Genomic DNA, 19,975 nt, shown 5'->3' on the forward strand with positions numbered 1-19,975 from the left:
TATCGTAAACAAATCTACTAGTATTAAAACCCACCAAGGACCAATGCAACATGGGTCGAATCTTCCCTTTTTGACGTCTCAAATTCATTCGTTGGCTATTTGATTTTTCTTGTGTGACTGCGAATGAACTGGATTTGTTGTGATGTTCAGTAAGGGCCACCGTAGATAACTCCATCGACTCCGCACGAGTCCGCATCTAATACGCAGGGCGCACACGCATCAAAATGCTGCGCTGGCCACCACCGCGACACACACACGACGTACACATACACGCACAAAGTTTAATAGCGGATGTTGTGATGCCAGGGTAAGTTGACACGTCTTCAAAGTTCAAGCGCCAGTTTTGTCACAAAGTAGATATTTTACTCTCTGCATTCTCAATGTTTTTTAACTTCTGCTGTATATTAGCTATTTACAAATGTGGAAAAAAATATAACCGTATGTGTCAGGAGGTCTTGAATAATTGAAGACTTTTTGCATGACTTATCACACGACTGAGTTGACTGATTATTAAAAAATAATTAATTTGGACAATTGTAGCCGTTTAATTTGCTAAAAAATGTATTTATTAATGGGAATAACACTGTTCGTAACCGGTCTTCACTGCGAGGTAATGACCTTGGTTGGTGGCTGGCGCTGTTAACGGACCTCGCCTCCGGCTCGCTCGATCCGTTAACAGCGTTAGCCACCAACCCGGTCATTACCACGCAGTGAAGACCCAGTGAAGACCGGGTACGAACACTGTTATTCTCTAATTAAAAACATCATCAATCAATCAGGATGAGTGAAATTAAACAGCATGGAAATTAAATGAAACTTTGAAAGTGTCTGTTCTACGTGTGAATTTAATAAAAGGGAAAGTAGCCTCATAAATAGTGCCAAATACGTTGGACTCCCTTTTTTGGTTGCTCCTTTGCTTCCTGGCCCAACAACTGTTGTAACACCTGTTTTCCAAGGAGATGAAATCATGATTTTTCGAACACAAACACAAATTTTTAAGCTGGTATTGGTTCCCAATCCCAGTCTTGTGGTCAGGGGTCACTCACCGTAGCGCATTGGAAACAGCACATTAACTAACGCAAAAATGTGCTTGCTTGTTTTGGTGTAATGGTGTAATTGAATGAAATATTTTGCACTAACAAGATTGGCTGCGCCATAAATGATGTTTGTTGATTTGTCCATCAAGCGAGACGTAGTCTTTTAGTCTGTGCGGTATTCTATGCTCACACTCACAGCGCCACTACCGTGGACCGTAAATCACCAACAAGCAGCGCGGAGTAAAACAGTGTTGATGTGTAGCGAAAAAAAGACTAGCTATTATTATTCCACGGATAGACTCACAGAGGGCGTTTCTGGAAGTCGTAAAACTTGAGTGTTGACCAGTGAATAACAAGGTCCTGCACCTAGACTAGATAAACATACATTGCTGATGTCACTCGCGACATGCTCAGTCTGAAATCGAAAGTCTCACGGTCGGAAACCATACATGTGTACCAGTTGAGTTGAGTCTGACCGTCAAACTTGTAGTATGATTTGTCAGACTGTCCGAGTTGTCCAACAGACGAGTTGTCTGACAAACGAGATGTCTGACTCCCATGCTGCCTCATGATCACCGGCATCGGTAAACATCATGTCAGAGAGGATGTTCATCCAGTGTAGCTAGCTCCGAAAGTTTTCATAAAATTACACTCGCACATTTTTGAGTGAATGTGCTTTTTTTAATGCACTACAATAGGCCTAAGCGACCAAAACTGAAGAAAAATATTGGCATCATTAAAGTGGTGCGAGACAGAGAGAGATAGGTGTAGGCTAAGAAGCGGAGGGAGTCCAGCATATTTGGCATTATTTATGGGGCTAAGGGAAAGCATGCCATAGCCAGCACTAAACTACTGGTCAGGGCCAAATTCCATGGCTCTGCATGCTTACTGAAAGCAAAGAATCAGCGCTAAGCAGGGAATTCCATGCTGTATGGGTTATAGCGTATTTCATGGGAATAGCAGGCATTTTTGCTTGCGCGAACTCTTCGTCGTTACTTTACTTAATTGAGGCATTGCTTTGCTTACACAGTTACTCAGCTAGCACATAAATTTGGTGCTTGCACAGTAAGCACAATATGAGTTGTTTTCTCATTTGGAAACGTGGGAGACCAGCACAGTCTGTTTTCTGAAGAGTAATAAAGCCCAGTCCTTGTGATGGTGGAGTATTTTAAGAATTCCAGAGTGGTTTCATTTTATGGCATATGGAGCTTTTTATAGCTCCATGATTATTCAAAACAATTTTGAGTTAAAATTAACAGCCTGATTAATTTGAGTACAGATCCACAATGGCAGCCCACACAAAGAGTATAATCGTTCTACTGGTCATCGTCACAACATCTTATCAGAGTCACTTCACTCAAGCAGCAGACCCTGCTGCTGACATCGTCGCTAAGGTCCCAACAGAAAGCTGGACAGATTTCTGGATTGTTCGTCTGGGGCTGAACATCCTAGGGTATGGGTCGGTATGCCTCCCTGCCTGGCTGCTCATTAGGTACATCAAACGCTCTGGCTACCTTGAAAGGGGAGGTGAGAATGGTAGGAAAAAATAATTCCCCCTTTTTTTTGGCCTGATCATCCTGCCTGATCTGACACTGCTACTTCATTGCACTAACATAACTTACTGATGCTGTAACTCACCAGCATGCACTGACATTTTCTTTGCTCTGTTTCAAGAGGTGAGTTGGTTGGTGGATATGTCAAGATAATTTTCTCACAGAAAAATGTGTGGTAAAGCCATGACCTAGTGGTTAAAGACACTGGACACTATTGGTAATTGTCAAAGACCAGTCGTCTCACTTGGTGTGTCTCAACTTAAATGCATAAAATAACAATCCTGTGAAAATTTGAGCTCAATTGGTCGTCGGAGTTGCGAGATAACTATGAAAGAAAAAAACACCCCTGTCACACGAAGTTGTGTGCTTTTAGATGCTTGATCATTACCAAGTGAGGTTTTATGCTGATAATTATTTGAGTAATTACCAATTGTGTCCACTGCCTTTAAGAGAACTGAACTCGAGCTCTGGTGTTTCTTTTCAGCAGAGTTTGGGTTTGAGACCTTGGCCAAATTTCATAGAGCAAAACAAAAATGTTTGCTTCTAAAGCATGCAATTTCTTCCTTGACATTTCCATGTGATTTTCAGGATAAGCAAACAACATCTGACATGTCTGAATACCAGTATCAAGCAATATGCAACAAATGAAAATTTGATTGGTAATCCTGGTTTTATCAAGGAAGAAATTTCATTCTAATCAAATTGTTGTGCTTAGCAGCTCTATGAAATTGGGCCCTGGTCTTGACACTTCGTAAGCCATAGTCCATGCAGTGAGTGTGTTGTTATAAACACTATCAATACACTTAAAAGATTCCAGTACACACTTATGAGAAGGGTTTTGCCAGCTGCTAACACAATCTTTTTTGTATCATAAATATTAAAAGTTGCTGAGAATCATTCTCTCTGCATACATGAAAAGCAAACAGCATGGCATTATGAATCCTCTTTCTCTACCCTTTGTAAACATCACCATAACAGGGAATAACGGAGGCAATTGTTTGAGTTATTTGTTTTATGCAGCAGCAGATGCTTGGGCCATCATTGTAGATTCCATTTGTTGAAGCTTTCTCTATTATTTTTTACGAATTAACATATAAACTCAAATGACATATGGTCACTAGAATAACAGTCAGTGTAATGGAGTAAAACGTCCCTTAAAACCCCTTTTTGTTGTTGCAACATGGTGGGTCACAAAATAACGATACTGGTCTTTGACAACTACATACATTGTCCATTCACTCAGAGATATAACACAAACATTTCATTCACCGTTTCTTTTCATGCAAATGTCTTTAAAAATGTTAATAGTTAAATATGTCAAAGGGTTAGATGTTTAAATCATGCGTGTACAGTACATTGTATTTGTTTGCTAACACTTTTGCTATCAATACTAATTATCTTGCATCATGTTTTGCCTTTAACATGTTTAACCCACTCTCACAAGCCACCTTGACATGATTGCTGTGACATTCTAAACAATAAAGACCAAGGGCCTTCCTACAGAAATATAAACTTTTACATTTAACTTTAATGGAAATTCCACTGTCAAATTTATATTTACTTATGATATGAAGAAAGGAGATCCACCTCAAAACTTCAAAAGTTGTAATTTATTTACAATTTATTTTTATGTGACTATTGGGATAGAAAGAGTAAAATAAGTCATATGACAAGTGTCTTGCCTGCCAGAAAATGCCCCGGAATGTAATGCACAACATCACTCTTTGTGCAAACAGGATGACACTGGCTACAGATGGGAGAATTTTGGAGGATTCAGGAGAGCTGAGAGCCATAGAAAAACCTGTTGGTTCTGGCTCATCCTGTGCATATTGTAGTTTAAATGATGACAACTTGTTTTGAAAAGTATTTAAGTTATTCTTTGTCATTACTCTGCATGTATGGGATTTGAGGCATTGCATGGTGAGGTATCAATATTTTGTTTGCGGTAACACCATACAGTGTGTCTACTTGCCAGGTACATGTAGATGTTCTTGCTTTGTATATATTCTACTATCGCGGAGTAGTTTTTCTGATTTTTAGGAGACTTCTCAGTTCTGAAAAGAACTTTTCTGTTAACTACTACCTTGGTGGAAGGTAGAAAATTGGCCAGGACTACTTCTTAAGTACTACCACAGAGTGAGTTCTTAATTGGTCTCAATATTTCTACTACATAGCTTTTTCTAGTCATCATCAGGAGACCTGGCAAATAGACAAACGTTGTGTTACCGCAAACCAAGTATATTACTGTGCCTGTTTATAAGGATTGATTCCTGACCACACCTTTAAATTGTCATTTGACATGTTTTCCCTCAGGTCATGGGTGCATGTTTAAATCAATCCGAATGTGTGTTGCTGGCGATGAGGAGAAATCAAGCGTAGAGGATGGAGGGATAAAAACAACATCACCAGAGGCACCAAAGGTTAGAGTGTTTTAGTAATGAGAGTTTGGGTTTTGGAGAAGAATTAAAAAAATATTTTCAACCTTAGCAGAGTCTTTCTTAAAGCCATTGGACACTTTCGGTAAACAGTATTGTCCAAAGGCCAACACTTCGTGTATCACATAAAATAAGGAACCTGTGAAAATTTAGGCTCAATCGGTCATCGGAGTCAGGAGAAAATAACGGGAAAACCCACCTTTGTTTCCGCACGTTTCGCCGTGTCATGACGTGTGTTTACTATAATCCATCATTCTCGTTGTTGAGAATTGATAATTGTTTTAATGTTTTCTCGAAAAGTACAGCATTTCATGGAATAATATTTCAAGAGAAGTCTTTCACCATTACCTTCTGTAAACCCTGTAAGTTATTTGTAAATCTGTGAACTTCTATTTTTTTTGTTCTGTTCCGAAAGTGTATAATGGCTTTAAAGGCTTTCAATGACAACGCAATACACATTAGTTTGCTTTTACCCTTAAACCGATGTGTATTAAGCACTGTATACTCTGTACTTTCCTGAGCTCTGTGAAAAAAAATCCACAGGCAAATCACTTGAGTGGGCCTCAAGCCCAAGACCATTGCAAACCTAGAAGTCTTGCCACTAAATCACCAAGCTATCGTGGTGGCAAGAGGCAGTTTGAATCATGTCAGCAGAAGGTACCACACTGATTTAATAGCTGCTTATATAGCACTAGCTAGCTTGCAGCCTAGTGGTAAGGTCTTGGGTTCGACTCCCACCCGAGTGATTTGCCTGTGGATTTTGTTTCACATAACTCAGGAAAGTACTTCTTGTATACACATCGGTGTGAAGAAAAAAATATATATATTCTTTATTTCCATCATCTATGGAACACAACTTATCTATTTGAAAGAACTTAGGTAAATCATTGTTTTCCTTGAAAGAGTAAAAGTTAATTGATATTCCCTTGACTAGCTAAACATAAACCGCAATACAACCAACAAGTTCAAACAGTGCCCTCACTGGCACCAAAAGAAACTATAATTGGCTTAGAGTACAACCGTAAACCTGTAAATCCATTGTTTTACCTGGCAGCCTATACTAGAGTTATTTTGTTGTAATTTGGGAAAACTTAATGACTGTTTAAACTGTTTTTTTTTGTCTCAACCTCTTTGTACAGGGTAACAAAGCCATGATGCTTATTTTCTGTGTCATCGGCCTCCAGGGTTCATATCTCACATGGGGTGTCCTCCAAGAGCGCATCATGAAGCACGAATATGGCAAGGATGAAACTAATCCAGGGGAGAAATTCAACAACTCCCAGTTCCTGGTCTTCATGAATCGAATTCTGGCCTTCACGGCAGCTGGTGTTGTTATACTACTCACCAAACAACCCAGACACTCAGCACCCATGTACAAATACTCCTACTCATCCCTTTCCAATATCATGAGTAGTTGGTGTCAGTACGAAGCTCTCAAGTTTGTGAGTTTCCCAACGCAAGTACTCGCCAAAGCATCCAAGATCATCCCTGTCATGCTGATGGGGAAAGTCGTATCGGGGAAAACCTACGAATACTACGAGTATGTAACGGCGGGTATGATTTCAATTGGCGTAGCCATGTTTTTATTGTCCCAGAAGGAGGGCTCGGGCTCCACAACAGTGACTACCTTCTCTGGGGTCATAATTCTGATCGGATATATGGTGTTTGATAGCTTCACCTCCAACTGGCAGGCGGAACTGTACAAGCAGTACAGTGTATCTAGTATGCAGATGATGTTTGGTGTGAATCTATTCAGCTGTATATTGACCAGTTGGTCTCTTATCGGGCAAGGCGGCTTTGCCATTGGCCTGGACTTCATGTTCAAGTATTCAACGTTTATGTATCACGTCCTGCTGCTGTCGGTGTGCTCAGCTACTGGTCAGCTCTTTATCTTCTACACCATCTCACAGTTTGGTGCCGTGGTTTTTGTCATCATCATGACTACCCGTAGTGGTCTAGCAATCTTCCTCTCTTGTCTCGTCTATGGACACCCTATTAGCATCGCCGGGGTCTTTGGTGTGCTGGTGGTGTTTTCCGCGCTATTTCTTAGAGTTTATGCCCAGCAGCGTAAGAAAGCACAGAAGGCAAGAGAGGCTAGACTGGCTTCAGAGCTTAGCAGTGGTAATAAGGTCTGATCAAACAGTATATTCCAAATATAACCTTCAATTCTGTATGAATTGTAATGTTCAAAGGAAGATTATACCTTGAGATGCTTTTGTTGAGTATATTTCTTCATCAAATATGTGAGTAACTATATGAAATGTAAAGCAGCTGAGTTTTGTTTTCAGCTCGTAAAACCTGCCTACTCTTGGTGCATTTTCCCTTCAAAGCAAGTTCAAGTGATCGACTAGACCTGACCAGAGCTGTGACATACATGTAGCTCTCAAATTGAACAAAGTCTACCATGCTCCAGTGCTTGGTTCGATAAAGTCAATCTCCCTGATGTGCTGTATGGGTATAGTCAAGTGTAGTCGCCACCCAAACTTGCTCTTTGAAGTTGACTATTAAGAGTTGTTGTGTGGTAGCAAAATTGTGCACAGATCTATCTTGTTCTGTGTACTTAATCATTACATTATAGCATGATGGCATTAGGGAGTCACTGGGCCAAATACTTTTACCTGGACAGGACACTTCTCATTGCTCTTTAGCACAGACATTTTGGCCAAACTAAGTGAAATGGGCAACCATGAAACACTGCCTTTTCAAAGTACAATTTTATATTATTGTACAGAAATTTCTTTCTTTTCTATTATTTCAGAAGTATATTTTAGAGTTATTTTGGTTTAAATGTTTGGTTACAGTTGTTTGCCCCCCCCCCCAAAGTTGCACCCTTAACTCTTTCATTCATTGCGTTTCGTTACAAGATGAAATTTTAAAAACAAGAAAGGGTTCCATGGTTTTTTTTTCTTTTTTTTTCTAGAATTATTGTATCATAAACTGGGGTTGTAGGGTTTTGTTTGGATATTTACCTCGGGTAAACGACTCCTTATAAGGAGATAGCTGTGCGCGCCGCACGTTACGTGTGATGTGGCACACTTGTGTTACAGCCGTTGCTCTCAACCAATAGGAATGAAGAGACTGTCTCATAAGCACAGGTGCAAGCTTGCGTGTCACGCCCATGTTTCAACACTTTTGTGTTATATCATCCATTCAAACACCCCCACATGATGCCCTCTCGACCAATCATAATGGATAAACTGTCTTAGGTATTTATGAATGTCTGATGTTTATCGGAACAGAGCATTAGTCAAATTGCTGACATATATTTAGCAGTCTGCAATTTAAAGTGGTCAAGGCCCAAGCACAGTCTTTCTCAAAGGCTAGCTGTCAAATACGAAAAAGGCACACACATAGTTGTGTAGTATTGTCAGGTCCAAGGATTACATCACAGGGTACTTTCTGAGATTCTTGGTTTCATGAGAAGAATGTAATAACAATTATGTATACATGTAGGTTGAGTTGTCTTTTAGCTTTAAACAAAAATTCTGCTCAGGTCAAAATGAAGCCCCCTCCCTCACCCCGGTAATTTTGGTTGGTAATTAGTTTGTTAATAGCTATACTTTTACAAATATTTTGTAACAATGGAATATCAAGGACTTCTCTTTTACAAATGTGAAACAAGACCATCCTTACCTTATCCACAACTTGGATCCCTTTTATTAATACCTTGGTAATAATGGGTAAGCATGCTCAAATGTACATCATGCACATTTTTTTTTTTTTTTTTTACAATTTTACAGAAACAAATTTTATTTTCTTACATCAAGTATCATGTGTAGTTCTTTCTTTAGTATGTATAGTTTATACTTGATATCTATTCAAATTTGTTTGTAGTTTCATAGACGTATTGGTTTATAAGTATTTAAGAAAAGCTATATTTTTTAGAAAGTGATATTTCAGTGCACGAAAAACCTGATTTAGGATTGAAATATTTGGTTTAGGTACTTGAGTTATCCATTTATGTCTACAGTATATGAAAGGAGTTGCAGAGTAGAACAAGAAGAAATACCCCCAAAAAACATAGACAAAATAAAGTTTTATGTGTATTCAAATAGGGAAACCTGTTTAGGTGTGTGATTTTGTGTTCTTCCCATATTAATGCAATATACATGGGACCCAAAGGTACCCCAGTGTGTGGATATGCATGAGACTTGCCTGGGCAAGTGCAATTAATAACCCCATTGAATACCACCTAAAAACCTTCTAACTGTCCCTATTTTTTACGGACCTTCCCTTATTTTGAGAGTTCCAATGTAAGAAATAGGGCAGGCACTAATTCTGAAAATCTTGTAATTAAATGTAACTAAAAATTTGATGTGAATTTGGCAACACCCTGTCCAAATCATAAAAACTTATGGCCATGATCTTAATTTTCTTGATGTTACAAATGCCTAAAGCCATTAAAATATTTTGTTAGGTGCCCATTTGTGTCTTTGTGCACTTACTCACAGACTGTGGGTGTAGGTGCCTAGACACAGAGGCTAATGTCCTTATTTCTGACTTTGCTATGTTGGCAGGTATGTACTTTTAAAGCCCCCTTTAAAGATATATCCGAGCTGTGTAATTCAGTCATGATGTTGTTTTGTCATTTCTTTTAGTTTAAAGGTCAAACTTGCTTGACAGTGAATCTGTTTGACCAATACAGCCAAAGCTACATTATAACTTATAAGACGTTATGTAGTCTAATACGCCATACATGGAACACACATGTAAACAAATCTATTTATCTTTTAGTATGCAGCTTCTTTATACCATGGATTGGGTAGGGAATATGGTCCCATCCAAATTAGAGTCAGAATTTGATAATTTTATTTAAGTATTATGTATTGTTTTCTTTAATATTGGCACTGGACACTATTGGTAAGTTACTCAGTTGTGACCCAACATGTACATGAAATAACACCTTTGAAAGTTAAAGCTCAATAAGTTATCTCCAGTGCTCTTTACCAAGTAAGTTTTTAACTATTTTTTTGAATATTACCCTCCTTTTAAAGTTAACTATCACTGTGGCTTTGAGGAATTGAGGAGAGGACATGACAAATTATCTTTTAATAACATTCAGGCATATTATGACAATCAAATAAATTTGTATCCTTAGTGAATACTTATAAGTATTCACCAAGGATAATCAAAAGTGTGTACATGTATTTGTAGGGGCCTCGTGGAGCAAATAACCGTCTTGTAGTTTTGTTATAATGCGCAGCAATTGTACTTCCTTTTTCTTATCATTTTTTTTTAATGTAGGAAATATTTGTACAAAATGGTTTTAGTTTATTTTGTTAAACTGACTTGTATCTCACTACTTAAGTGCATTTCTTATTAAATTCTTTTAGTTAAACAAAGTACATTTTTGTCAAGCCTTAAATTTTTTTGACTAAACCCATTTCAAAGTAGTAAAAGAAACGATTCAAAGATAAAACAGTGTTATTTACACCGAGTGTTTATTTTAAGATCATTCACATTCCATTCTACATTCAATCCATGTGTGATTATTGAATTAACTGTTTAGAAAAAATATTGTTATTTTCCTTTAAGTGATGCTGTTCCAAGTGCTATGGTTAAAACCCCTAAGGTGATCACTGGTGAGTTAAAAAGGTGTCCAGTGCCCTTTTTAAGAGTCAAGGGAGCCTGGAGTTCCTGTAGGCACTATTTGTACACAGTCGGACAAAAACATAAAATCTGACATAATATGGAGATTGCATCATATGATTTTTAATCAATGTGTACTAGAAAAGGCCATATATTGTAACTTGTTTAGCTGCTATTTTCACAACACTTTACTTATGATCTAATTAAAATTACAAAAGTAAGACTGTATGGATAGTTTCTGATAGACGCCATCTTTGACTGGGGTCGCATCAAGCGTTTTTATGCCCCGCCGGCCAAGCCAGCACAGAAGGGGCATTTACATGTATAGTGTTTGCCTTGTCCTTCCATGTGTGTGTGCATGCGTGTAATAATTTAGAGAAGATTAATTTAATATTAAGGTCATTGTGGCTAAAACAAAAGAAAAGTTATCCAAGAAATAACTAAAGAATGAGAAAAAAATCTCAGCGGGTCATTTCCGTTTGTCAACACACCATTCTTGTTTTTATATTTTGTTGTTGACACAGCCAGGTGGTTGGATCACCAACCAATCATGCAGGGTATTTGATTGAACTCTCCTGTTTCCCACACGGTATTAGCACAAACAACATACAAATGAAATGGATGTTAAACTTGCATCGAGATAAAGAGTATTAATTATTATTTTTTTTTTACCCTTGGTACTTTTCCTGAGTTCTGTGAAAACAAAGAGCTCAAAGACTTTGCGCTCGATGCTCCAGCTCTGTGACAGATTAAGCACCCCCTAAAATGTTTTATGATGGATTTGATAGCAATTCATTTGACTCGCTTTGCACAGAGCCAATCTAGAGGTACTTGATAGGAGTAGCGTGGGCTGCCGTCATCACAGGGTATATGCCATGTGGAGTTGCTGTATTGTATCACTGTATCATGAACAATCCTGGGCTGCAGGGACAAAAAAACAATAAAAAACATTCAATTCTAAACGAATTTTGAATCATTTGGAAGAGTGCAACTAAACTTTCTATAATTAATACACAGTGACCCAATTTCATGTCTCTGCGTACCGTAATCAAAGAAACAGCAGAGAATGCTGCGCTTGGGTCATGCATGGAGGAAGGAAGACCCCATGCATTGGTTGTATTAGACAGGTTAACGGAATTTCAGCTTGTGCTAAGCCTAGTCCATGTTACCAGGCATTCTTCACTTACACAGCTAGTGCAGAAATTCAGCACTTGCCCTATAAGCAAAGAATGGTGATCGGAAGCACAGAGTCTTGAAGTCAAGACGGTAATTGTTAAGCGCTGTGTGTAGTTACAGCGCGGTGTAGCTGCGGGGACGATACACACACCCTCGATCCCAGTATGTGTGTGTGAGTCAGTCGCAATTAGAGCTGCCTCGCGCTACCTACGACTGTTGCATGTGTAACATCGCACTGTGACTGTTGCATGAAAGGCAGACAAATAGGCAGGGCCTAACAACTTGTCATCAAGTCTAGGTAGTAAGCAGAGCCATGAAATTTGGCCCAGACCATATGATGTCGCTAGGCAGGCTGGTACTGTTTAAGCTATCAATACACTAGTGGATTTTATATAACTGACATACAGATCATTTACAATGTTTTTGAGCAGTACAGCATTGCCGCACCGCTGCTAAAAAAAAGGAGCACCTGTGCAAAAGGTTGTGATCCGATTTGTGCATTGTTGCCGCTATGCGGCGCTGTGTGATTTTTCATAGTGTTATACTTTTAAAATACATCATGACAAGGATCTATAATATGTCTGTTATATAAAACAAATATTGAGTGGCTTTAATTCGTGGAATGAAAGGAATAGAATATTATCGCTCGGTGAAATGGAACAGTCCAAATTTTACCTTGCGATAATATTCCACTGTGAGCCACTCAATATTTGTATAATATACAATGGTCAGATAGTAGGTGGGTTGACAGTGTACTATATATGTAGATGCATTGAACACATGTCATATTGCAAGCTACATGTAGCATGTATATCTACCATGCCAAACCACATCTATGATCCTGAATGGCACAGACAGTACAGGCATGTTAGTAACTATCCATGAATAAGAGGAAAAGAAAAACCGAGCAAGAAAAAAAGAGGAAAAGATAATATTCCCATACTTTTTTTACACAGAAAGTGAAGAAAAAAAGAGGAAAATCAGCTGAAAAGAGGAAGTTTCTTATGCCTGACAGTAGGAGGGTTGAGTGTGACTGTGTATATGAATGCACTACATATATATTGTACAAGCTAGCATAGTTTTTTTTGTATTGTTCTGAACCACAGTGGATGATACTTAATGGTCAGACAGTGGGAGGGTTGACTGTGTAGATGCACCACATGATATCTGTATTACAGACCCACAGTGGATAATACTGAAGGGTCGGACAGTGGGAGGGTTGACTGTGTATACTGTGTAGATGCACCATATGATACCAGCATAGTTTATCATTCAAAACCACAGTTGGTGATACTAATTGAATGGTCAGTTCTAAATCACATCTTTGAATATAATCGAAGCTTGGGTGATCTCATTACACATGTGTATAAGTACATGTAATAAGCCCAGGTTTTCACATCACGGATAGACAGTACACCCAATACCTCGATTGATTGTAAGGAATTGAAGGTTGTTTTTTTCAACACTTGCTCAGTGAGATGCTGAATTTTGATGACATCAAAAATTAATCGCGAAACAATGGTATATCGCTATATATTTTTGATGATATATCGTGGACTAAAAAAAGCAACATCACCCAAGTTTAATATAATCACTTATCACCCAAGTTTAATATAATCACTTACTTTGAATAGTGCCTTTCCCTCGGTGAAGACCAGTGGATACATCTGATGCCCTCGTTGCCACTTTATGAATGAGACATGGGTCTGTGCGTCTAGTAAGGCCTTGTGGTCTCGTAGCATGTCCCTGGATACATAGCAAGCCTTGGGTCCACTTAGCAGGGTAGCATACAACATAAAAGGGTCATCCTCAGATCTGTTCAAAGGAAAAATACCGCACTGATTGTAAAAGCTATGGCCAAATTTGTGATTACTGATTGTAACTTTGATTACTACAATACATTGAACAAAATGATGAATGAACACCTAATATTTGACTACTAAAGTGGCATGTCGTGGCCAGGCGGACAAGAGCACCTGACTGGTATTTCTGTTCAGCAGGGTGTGGGTTCGAGTCCCGACTGTGTCCTTTACCAAGACACCCCACCATTCAAAAAAATAAAAAATTGCAAACAAATATGATACCAGAAATGTTATGCCTTTTTGAAACTTACACATTCTCTATGAAGAAGCAGTCTGCGACGTCTTGTATGACCTCCATATGATGTTGGTTCCATATCTGACTGGGACGAAGCATGTGCTGCCTGCCTAGTACCAGGCACTTCAGACGGCATTCTTGAGACAGGTAGACAACAAACTGTCGCAACTGCAAATTCAAACACATTACACTAGCTATTAAGAAAGACATGTTTGTCACTTTGTGTGGTCAGTCTAATTGCTACCATAGGCAAAGGGGACAAGTTTAGGGAATGGTTAAATGCAATGGACACGTTCGGTAATTGTCAAAGACCAGTATTCTCAGCAAATTTGGGCTCATTTGTCTTGAATTTGCAAGAGAATATTGAAATAAAAAGCATCCTTGTTGAATTACGTTGTGTTCTTTCATATATGCATAGTAAAAGGCTTCAGCTAAAGTCTTTTATTATTTGAGTGACAAATTACCTATTTCTAAAAAAGTTTGCTACTTCAGAGGAAGCCGTTTCTCACGATGTGTTATACTACAAAAGCTCTCCATTGCTTGTTACCAAGTAAGTTTTTATGCTCACAATTATTTTGAGTAATTACCAATAGTGTCCCCTGCCTTTAATTTAAGTACAAAAGATTACTATTTTGGTAAAGACACCAAGGAATAAGGCGCAAGCTTTTTTGTAGTCACGTAAGAGACGGTGAACACCCATACACAATTCTAAATTGATGTGTATAGCACAATGGTACCAGGGTTAGCTCATCTGGAGGTTGCTATGTAAAGGCTTGCTCTGAACAATTTTGACATATAGCAACTGTCTCTGTCTATAGACTGAAGAATTCAAATGGAGGTGGTACATTGTAGCTAAGCAAGTCATTGTACTAGACATTATTCAAGTTTAACTTGCAAAAGGCTCAACTGTGGTACAGTATCTTGTTCAAAGATAGAAGTGCCACGACCAGGACTCGAACCACGCTCTGCTGATCAGAAACACTTTTTAAAAGCAGCTCGTTCTATCAAACTCAGCCCTTGGAAGTGGCAGTAAAAGGTGACCCATGTAAGGGCATTAATTTTGTCAAAAGTAAAATATCTTCCACCTACCAGTTTGCTTGGAAACTTGGTTCTGTTTATGTGCGATACATTTAGACCATCCACAATGACATCATATGGGGCACCCCCTTGGACAAATTTCATGAAGGCTTTTAACTCGTCCGGTCTTGTCTTCTTGTAGACATCACCACCTTTTATAACCTGAGGCAAACAAATGAAATTGAAAATAACCCAGGGGAGAGGAAGGTAGGAAATTGATATTCATCTCAAAACAGTTAAGATTGTAGGATGGAGAGATATAAACGTACATCAGGGGAGTTCTGAAGAAATGCAGTATAATGTAGAATAAAGCTGTTGGAATGGCTCCTTGTTCTACATCTAAACAAAGCGTAAGTGTAGTGTCGCGCTCCAACACCCAGGTGAAACCAGGGCCCAATTTCATAGAGTTGCTAAGCACAAAAATTTGCTTAAGCATGAGATTTCTTCCTCGAGAAAAACAGGATTACCAGCCAAATGTCCATTTGTTGCATAGTGCTTGTTACTGGTATTCAGCTTTTGTTTGCTTAACCTGTAAATCACATGGAAATTTGGTTGGTAAGCCTGTTTTTATCAAGGAAGAAATTTCATGCTAAGCAAATTTGTGTGCTTAGCAGCTCTATGAAATTGGGCCCTGGTGGGACATACTTTATGGCATATTGACCATAAAAAGAAGGAAAAAAAACTGCCACACAAACAAAAGCTGCGCAAACACCTTTAAAAATGTGTGAAGCAGGAGCTTAGCAGTAAACTTGCACATGAAACTAAACAAAAATGGTTTGTAGGATTTGAAACTTTGCATGGCAGAAATATGATATGTAAGGTTTGCAGTAATACCATGTAATGACAATCTCTAATTTTCTAAATGAGTTGAATTGGTTCTGAATAGAACTGATGGTTTCAAATGTAGGTTTCAAAACTGGTTTTAAAGCCATTGGACACTTTCGGTACAGAAAAAAAAAAAAAAAAGTTCACAGATTTACAAATAATTTACAGGGTTTACAGAAGGCAACGGTGAGACTTCTCTTGAAATATTATTCCATGAAATGCTATACTTTTTGAGAAAACATTAAAACAATATCAATTCTCGATAGCGAGAATTACGGATTTATTTTAAACACATGTCATGACACGGCGAAACGTGCGGAAACAAGGGTGGGTTTTCCCGTTATTTTCTCACGATTCCGATGACCGATTGAGCCTGAATTTTCACAGGTTTGTTCTTTTATATATAAATTATGATACACGAAGTGTGGGTCTTTGGACAACACTGTTTACCGAAAGTGTCCAATGGCTTTAAGCCTATAAATATCAGAGATGGTAAAAGGCCACAATTTGGCAAGGAGGGGAGGTGGGGGGGGGCTATGTTGAGGTAGAAGAAATAAAAACCTTCTCAATAATCTGGTGACGTAGTTTTAGGAAATCTTCTTCACTAATGTCCAATGATTCTATTTCTGAGTGGCAGGATCTACACTTCCCATTCTTCTTAATCCGAGTTATTGATGTTTTCCATTCCTCACCATTTTTCCTGCAAAAAGAAAAGGGAAGAAATAAAGAAGCCATAAAATAAGCACAGTCTTCAATAGCACCCCCGCACTCATGACATCATTTTGCTTAAAATACCCGGCTATCAGACAAACATGCCACACCACCAACGCGATCAACGCGTCATTGATGCGCCAAACTGCACTAGTAGTGTAGTTAGTCACGTGTAATCATAGAAGTTGGACGTACGCGTGCATCAGAGAAATTTGACACTTTTGTCTGACATCCGGCATGTCCGGGTACTTACATGTTAGTAGATTCTATTTTTAGCCTTAGTGTGGAATGCTATTATCTAATTACTTGAAACATAATGAACAATCAGGATTTTTTTCAAAAGTATTTAAACAAAATTTGAATGAAGGGCTTGAGTTTCAAGAATATTTTCACTAGACTGCTGGTCTTGTTTGCAACTTTTTCCTGGACCAAAAATGTGTTTTTTTTACCTAAATTTTTTTTTTTTTTCGCTGTTGTATTTCCTTAACTTTTAGGAGGTTTTGAATCGAAAAAATCTGCAGATGAAACAACTTTTTTTTTTACTTGGCCTTATTCAAGTTAATTGACGGATCTCACCTATTAAACCATTTCTGAAGCTCTGATCCCACCACCACAGAAGGGTAGCTCCTCTTTCCACGTAAATACCACAGAAGGTTATCAATGATTTTGGCGTTTCGATTAAAAACTGCAAGGTCTGTTGTTTCACAGTGGAAGACTTCCAAGAGCTTGACCCAAGTCTTCTCAGATGGAACTATATTATGACTGTCCATGTCTTGAAGAAGGTGTTCAACAAGGTCTAAGTCGCTGTGATCACACGCAGCAGTTATCAGCGAGTGGTAGTTGCGTGCTGATGGGTTGCCAAACTGCTTGGTATCCTCTAGGAATTTAAGGCTCTCCCTCCAGCGACTGGTCTGGCAGAACCCAGTGATGAGATTAGTTAAGACTCCTGATTCTAGAACTGGATTGTTGGCTATAAACCAGTCATAGATATCAAAGAGTTCCTTGTGGTCATCCTGTCTGACACATAGATACAGATAGGCGCCCATCAATGGGTAGGTCTGGGGAATACCTTCTTGTCGGACAAACTCCAAGAGTGACCGTCCTTTCTGTAGGAGTAAATGTTTACACAGCCTACCCATGGTGCGTGTTTCAAACAAGTCCTTTGGCTGGCGGGTGTTATTAATCCACTCATCTTTAAGCGCTTTCCATTGTTCAACTGACAAATACTCGTCTTCTTCAAGTGCACGATCAGATGATGTATGAACATCTTCTTTAAGACCATCTCTGCTTTCAAACCAACTCTCTGTTGTATCGCCGTTTAACTTCAGGTTTTCTCTACCCTCTTGATGGAGACCTTTGAATGAAATGTTTGAAGTTAAAAACCTTTGTATCTGTGACACATCGTAAGCATTATGTCCACTGAGGTACAAACTGTTGTGAAAGCTAAGGAACCTTGAAGCTGGAAACCTCACACCTGTGCAACATTTCAGAAAACTTGTGGTGACATTGTGGCCAGGTTGACTTTTGGTAACATAAGGAGAACTTGGGTACTCAAGCAATGTCCATAACTGTCTGGAACAGAACCCAGAAACCTGCCTCGTCTCGCACCTCTTAGCAGTTTGAGCGCTACCTCTGAGAAGACCTTGGGCTGATTCCCTGAGCCCAATCATTGTCGATTTGTTAATAGTACCTGGAGAAGAAAGAAAAACAAAAAACATATGGATTGTCACAAACTCACTCAGGACAAAATCGTTGATTTAGTGCACATACATGTACTACTTAGAGACAAACTACTGGCTATGAGAAATACTGGTATTGTGACTTGAAAATCTGAAAGCTCACTGATTATCAAATTACTATCAGAAGTTCCGATGCTGCAGGGAAATATTTCCGTTTGAAATAATGTCAAATTGTAACATTTTATTAAAATAATAAATTCCACAGAGCTGGGTTCGCATGGATGGAGGGCTCGGTTTCCTGATTTGGTGTTCCATCAATTATGGAGGTACAGAAGCTCGAAGAGAAGGTTGCACATGGTTTAATGCCATTGGACACTTTCGGTAAACAGTATTGTCCAAGGCCCACACTTCGTGTATCACAACTTCTTTATAAAATAACAAACCTGTGAAAATTTAGGCTCAATCGGTCATCAGAGTCGCGAGAAAATAACGGGAAAACCCACCCTTGTATACGCGCGTTTCGCCGTGTCATGACCTGTGTTTAAAATAAATCCGTAATTCTCGCTATCGAGAATTGATATTGTTTTACTGTTTTCTCAAAAAGTAAAGCATTTCATGGAATAATATTTCAAGAGAAGTCTTTCACCATTACCTTCTGTAAACCCTGTAAGTTATTTGTTAATCTGTGAACTTTTTTGTTTGTTTCTGTACCGAAAGGGTCCAATGGCTTTAACCTAATAATTGAGAAAAACAACCAAAACCCAGACGATGCGATCATTTTATCCAGCTGACTGAGTTGTAGCACCATTTTGCTACATGTTCATGACAAAATGAAGTGACAAACATTTAAATAAATCATCCAATAAACTTGTTAACAATTTTTAGTGAAAACAATTAACCAATATTATTATGATCAATACCTTCCCTTTTCAATCTCGAAAAAATACTGTTGATTTGGAGGTCATTACGACGATAATTCAAGTTCTTCCTCCATGGTTCAAGTCCTTCTCCTGTCAATTTTTCTTTGTTCAGAACCCATAACTATAAAACGTACTCAGTCAGTTTCCCTTGAGATTGAGATTGTGATCACACAGTACTTACGCTTTAATACTGACTAGACTTATTATAAATATTACATGTTCTAGGTGTTCCGACCCACTAGACTGGGGCGCTAGATAGTTTCCTTGATTCAAAATTTTGACATTATCGGTCGAGTCACATCTAGATCATGATCTAGAGATGTGACTCGACCGATAAGGTCAAAATTTTGAAAAAAAGGAATCTAGCGCCCCAGTAGTTGCGATAACGTAACCTGCCTCAGGCCTGCTGTGGGGCCGTCGGGAAGAGGGTTACGTTTATCGCAACTAGCGCCCCAGTTACTGGATCTAGTGATCCACTTACTATACTATTTTAGCAGTTTTAGTTAGTTAATTACTAATTTAATTAATTTTATCTGTCATTGTCAATCATGGACAAATTACATTTTAACAAAATGTAGGCTAATTAATTAATTGTAATTGATATGATTTTTACAATTATCAACATTTTGAGAGAGAGTATCTAGTTCTAGGCATGGCAACAATGTACAAAGCCACGACTATTTACATACAAAATAAAAACAATTCACCACTTTTGATACATGCGTAATTTGTACACTTTCCATGGACTTTCATCAGCGGATTTACCTCTATGCTTCAACACGTGTGCTCTTGTTGATGTGTGAAAACATATCTGGCCAATAGAGGGCGCCGTATGTATTTTGTTTGCTTCAAAAAAAGTCAATACACTTTTTTTTA

General features: G+C 38.5%; 2 protein-coding genes across 5 annotated transcripts; one reads left to right on the forward strand and one right to left on the reverse strand.

Moving 5' to 3' along the window:
- The first annotated feature begins 275 nt into the window (after nucleotides 1-275).
- On the forward strand, nucleotides 276-7,164 carry LOC139945103 (adenosine 3'-phospho 5'-phosphosulfate transporter 1-like). Of its 2 annotated transcripts, none has more exons than XM_071942372.1 (4): nucleotides 276-307; nucleotides 2,317-2,573; nucleotides 4,904-5,010; nucleotides 6,165-7,164. In XM_071942372.1, exons 1-4 carry the CDS (start codon nucleotides 300-302, stop codon nucleotides 7,158-7,160), a joined length of 1,368 nt encoding a protein of 455 aa, XP_071798473.1. In that variant the 5' UTR covers nucleotides 276-299; the 3' UTR covers nucleotides 7,161-7,164. The 2 variants fall into 2 exon arrangements, with proteins under 2 accessions (XP_071798473.1, XP_071798482.1); XM_071942381.1 differs by having other exon boundaries at nucleotides 2,317-2,564.
- Nucleotides 7,165-11,393: 4,229 nt separating this feature from the next.
- Nucleotides 11,394-19,887, reverse strand: LOC139945084 (mitochondrial ribonuclease P catalytic subunit-like). 3 transcript variants are annotated; one of them, XM_071942360.1, is made up of 7 exons: nucleotides 19,865-19,887; nucleotides 17,077-18,190; nucleotides 16,351-16,489; nucleotides 14,977-15,126; nucleotides 13,904-14,055; nucleotides 13,416-13,605; nucleotides 11,394-11,535 (listed from the first exon to the last, which is right to left on the reverse strand). In XM_071942360.1, exons 2-7 carry the CDS (start codon nucleotides 18,168-18,170, stop codon nucleotides 11,407-11,409), a joined length of 1,854 nt encoding a protein of 617 aa, XP_071798461.1. In that variant the 5' UTR covers nucleotides 18,171-18,190; nucleotides 19,865-19,887; the 3' UTR covers nucleotides 11,394-11,406. The 3 variants fall into 3 exon arrangements, with proteins under 3 accessions (XP_071798461.1, XP_071798452.1, XP_071798445.1); XM_071942351.1 differs by lacking the exon at nucleotides 19,865-19,887 and adding an exon at nucleotides 19,807-19,859; XM_071942344.1 differs by lacking the exon at nucleotides 19,865-19,887 and adding an exon at nucleotides 19,789-19,857.
- Nucleotides 19,888-19,975: the final 88 nt, after the last annotated feature.

This window comes from Asterias amurensis, chromosome 1 (genome assembly GCF_032118995.1).
Source record: "Asterias amurensis chromosome 1, ASM3211899v1".
NCBI lineage: Eukaryota > Metazoa > Echinodermata > Asteroidea > Forcipulatida > Asteriidae > Asterias > Asterias amurensis.

Bases quoted from the DNA above. Each gene is read 5' to 3' on its own strand.
- LOC139945103 (XM_071942372.1), top strand. The intron at 2,574-4,903 runs GTAGGAAAAAAT...GTTTTCCCTCAG, and splicing joins TGAAAGGGGAGGTGAGAATG to GTCATGGGTGCATGTTTAAA. The intron at 5,011-6,164 runs GTTAGAGTGTTT...CTCTTTGTACAG, and splicing joins CATCACCAGAGGCACCAAAG to GGTAACAAAGCCATGATGCT.
- LOC139945084 (XM_071942344.1), bottom strand. From the start codon at position 19,852: ATGAAAGTCCATGGAAAGTGTACAAATTACGCATGTATCAAAAGTGGT. The intron at 18,191-19,788 runs GTATGTAAATAG...TTTCTTCTCCAG, and splicing joins TGGTGAATTGTTTTTATTTT to GTACTATTAACAAATCGACA. The intron at 16,490-17,076 runs GTGAGATCCGTC...TTCTTTTTGCAG, and splicing joins CTTCAGAAATGGTTTAATAG to GAAAAATGGTGAGGAATGGA.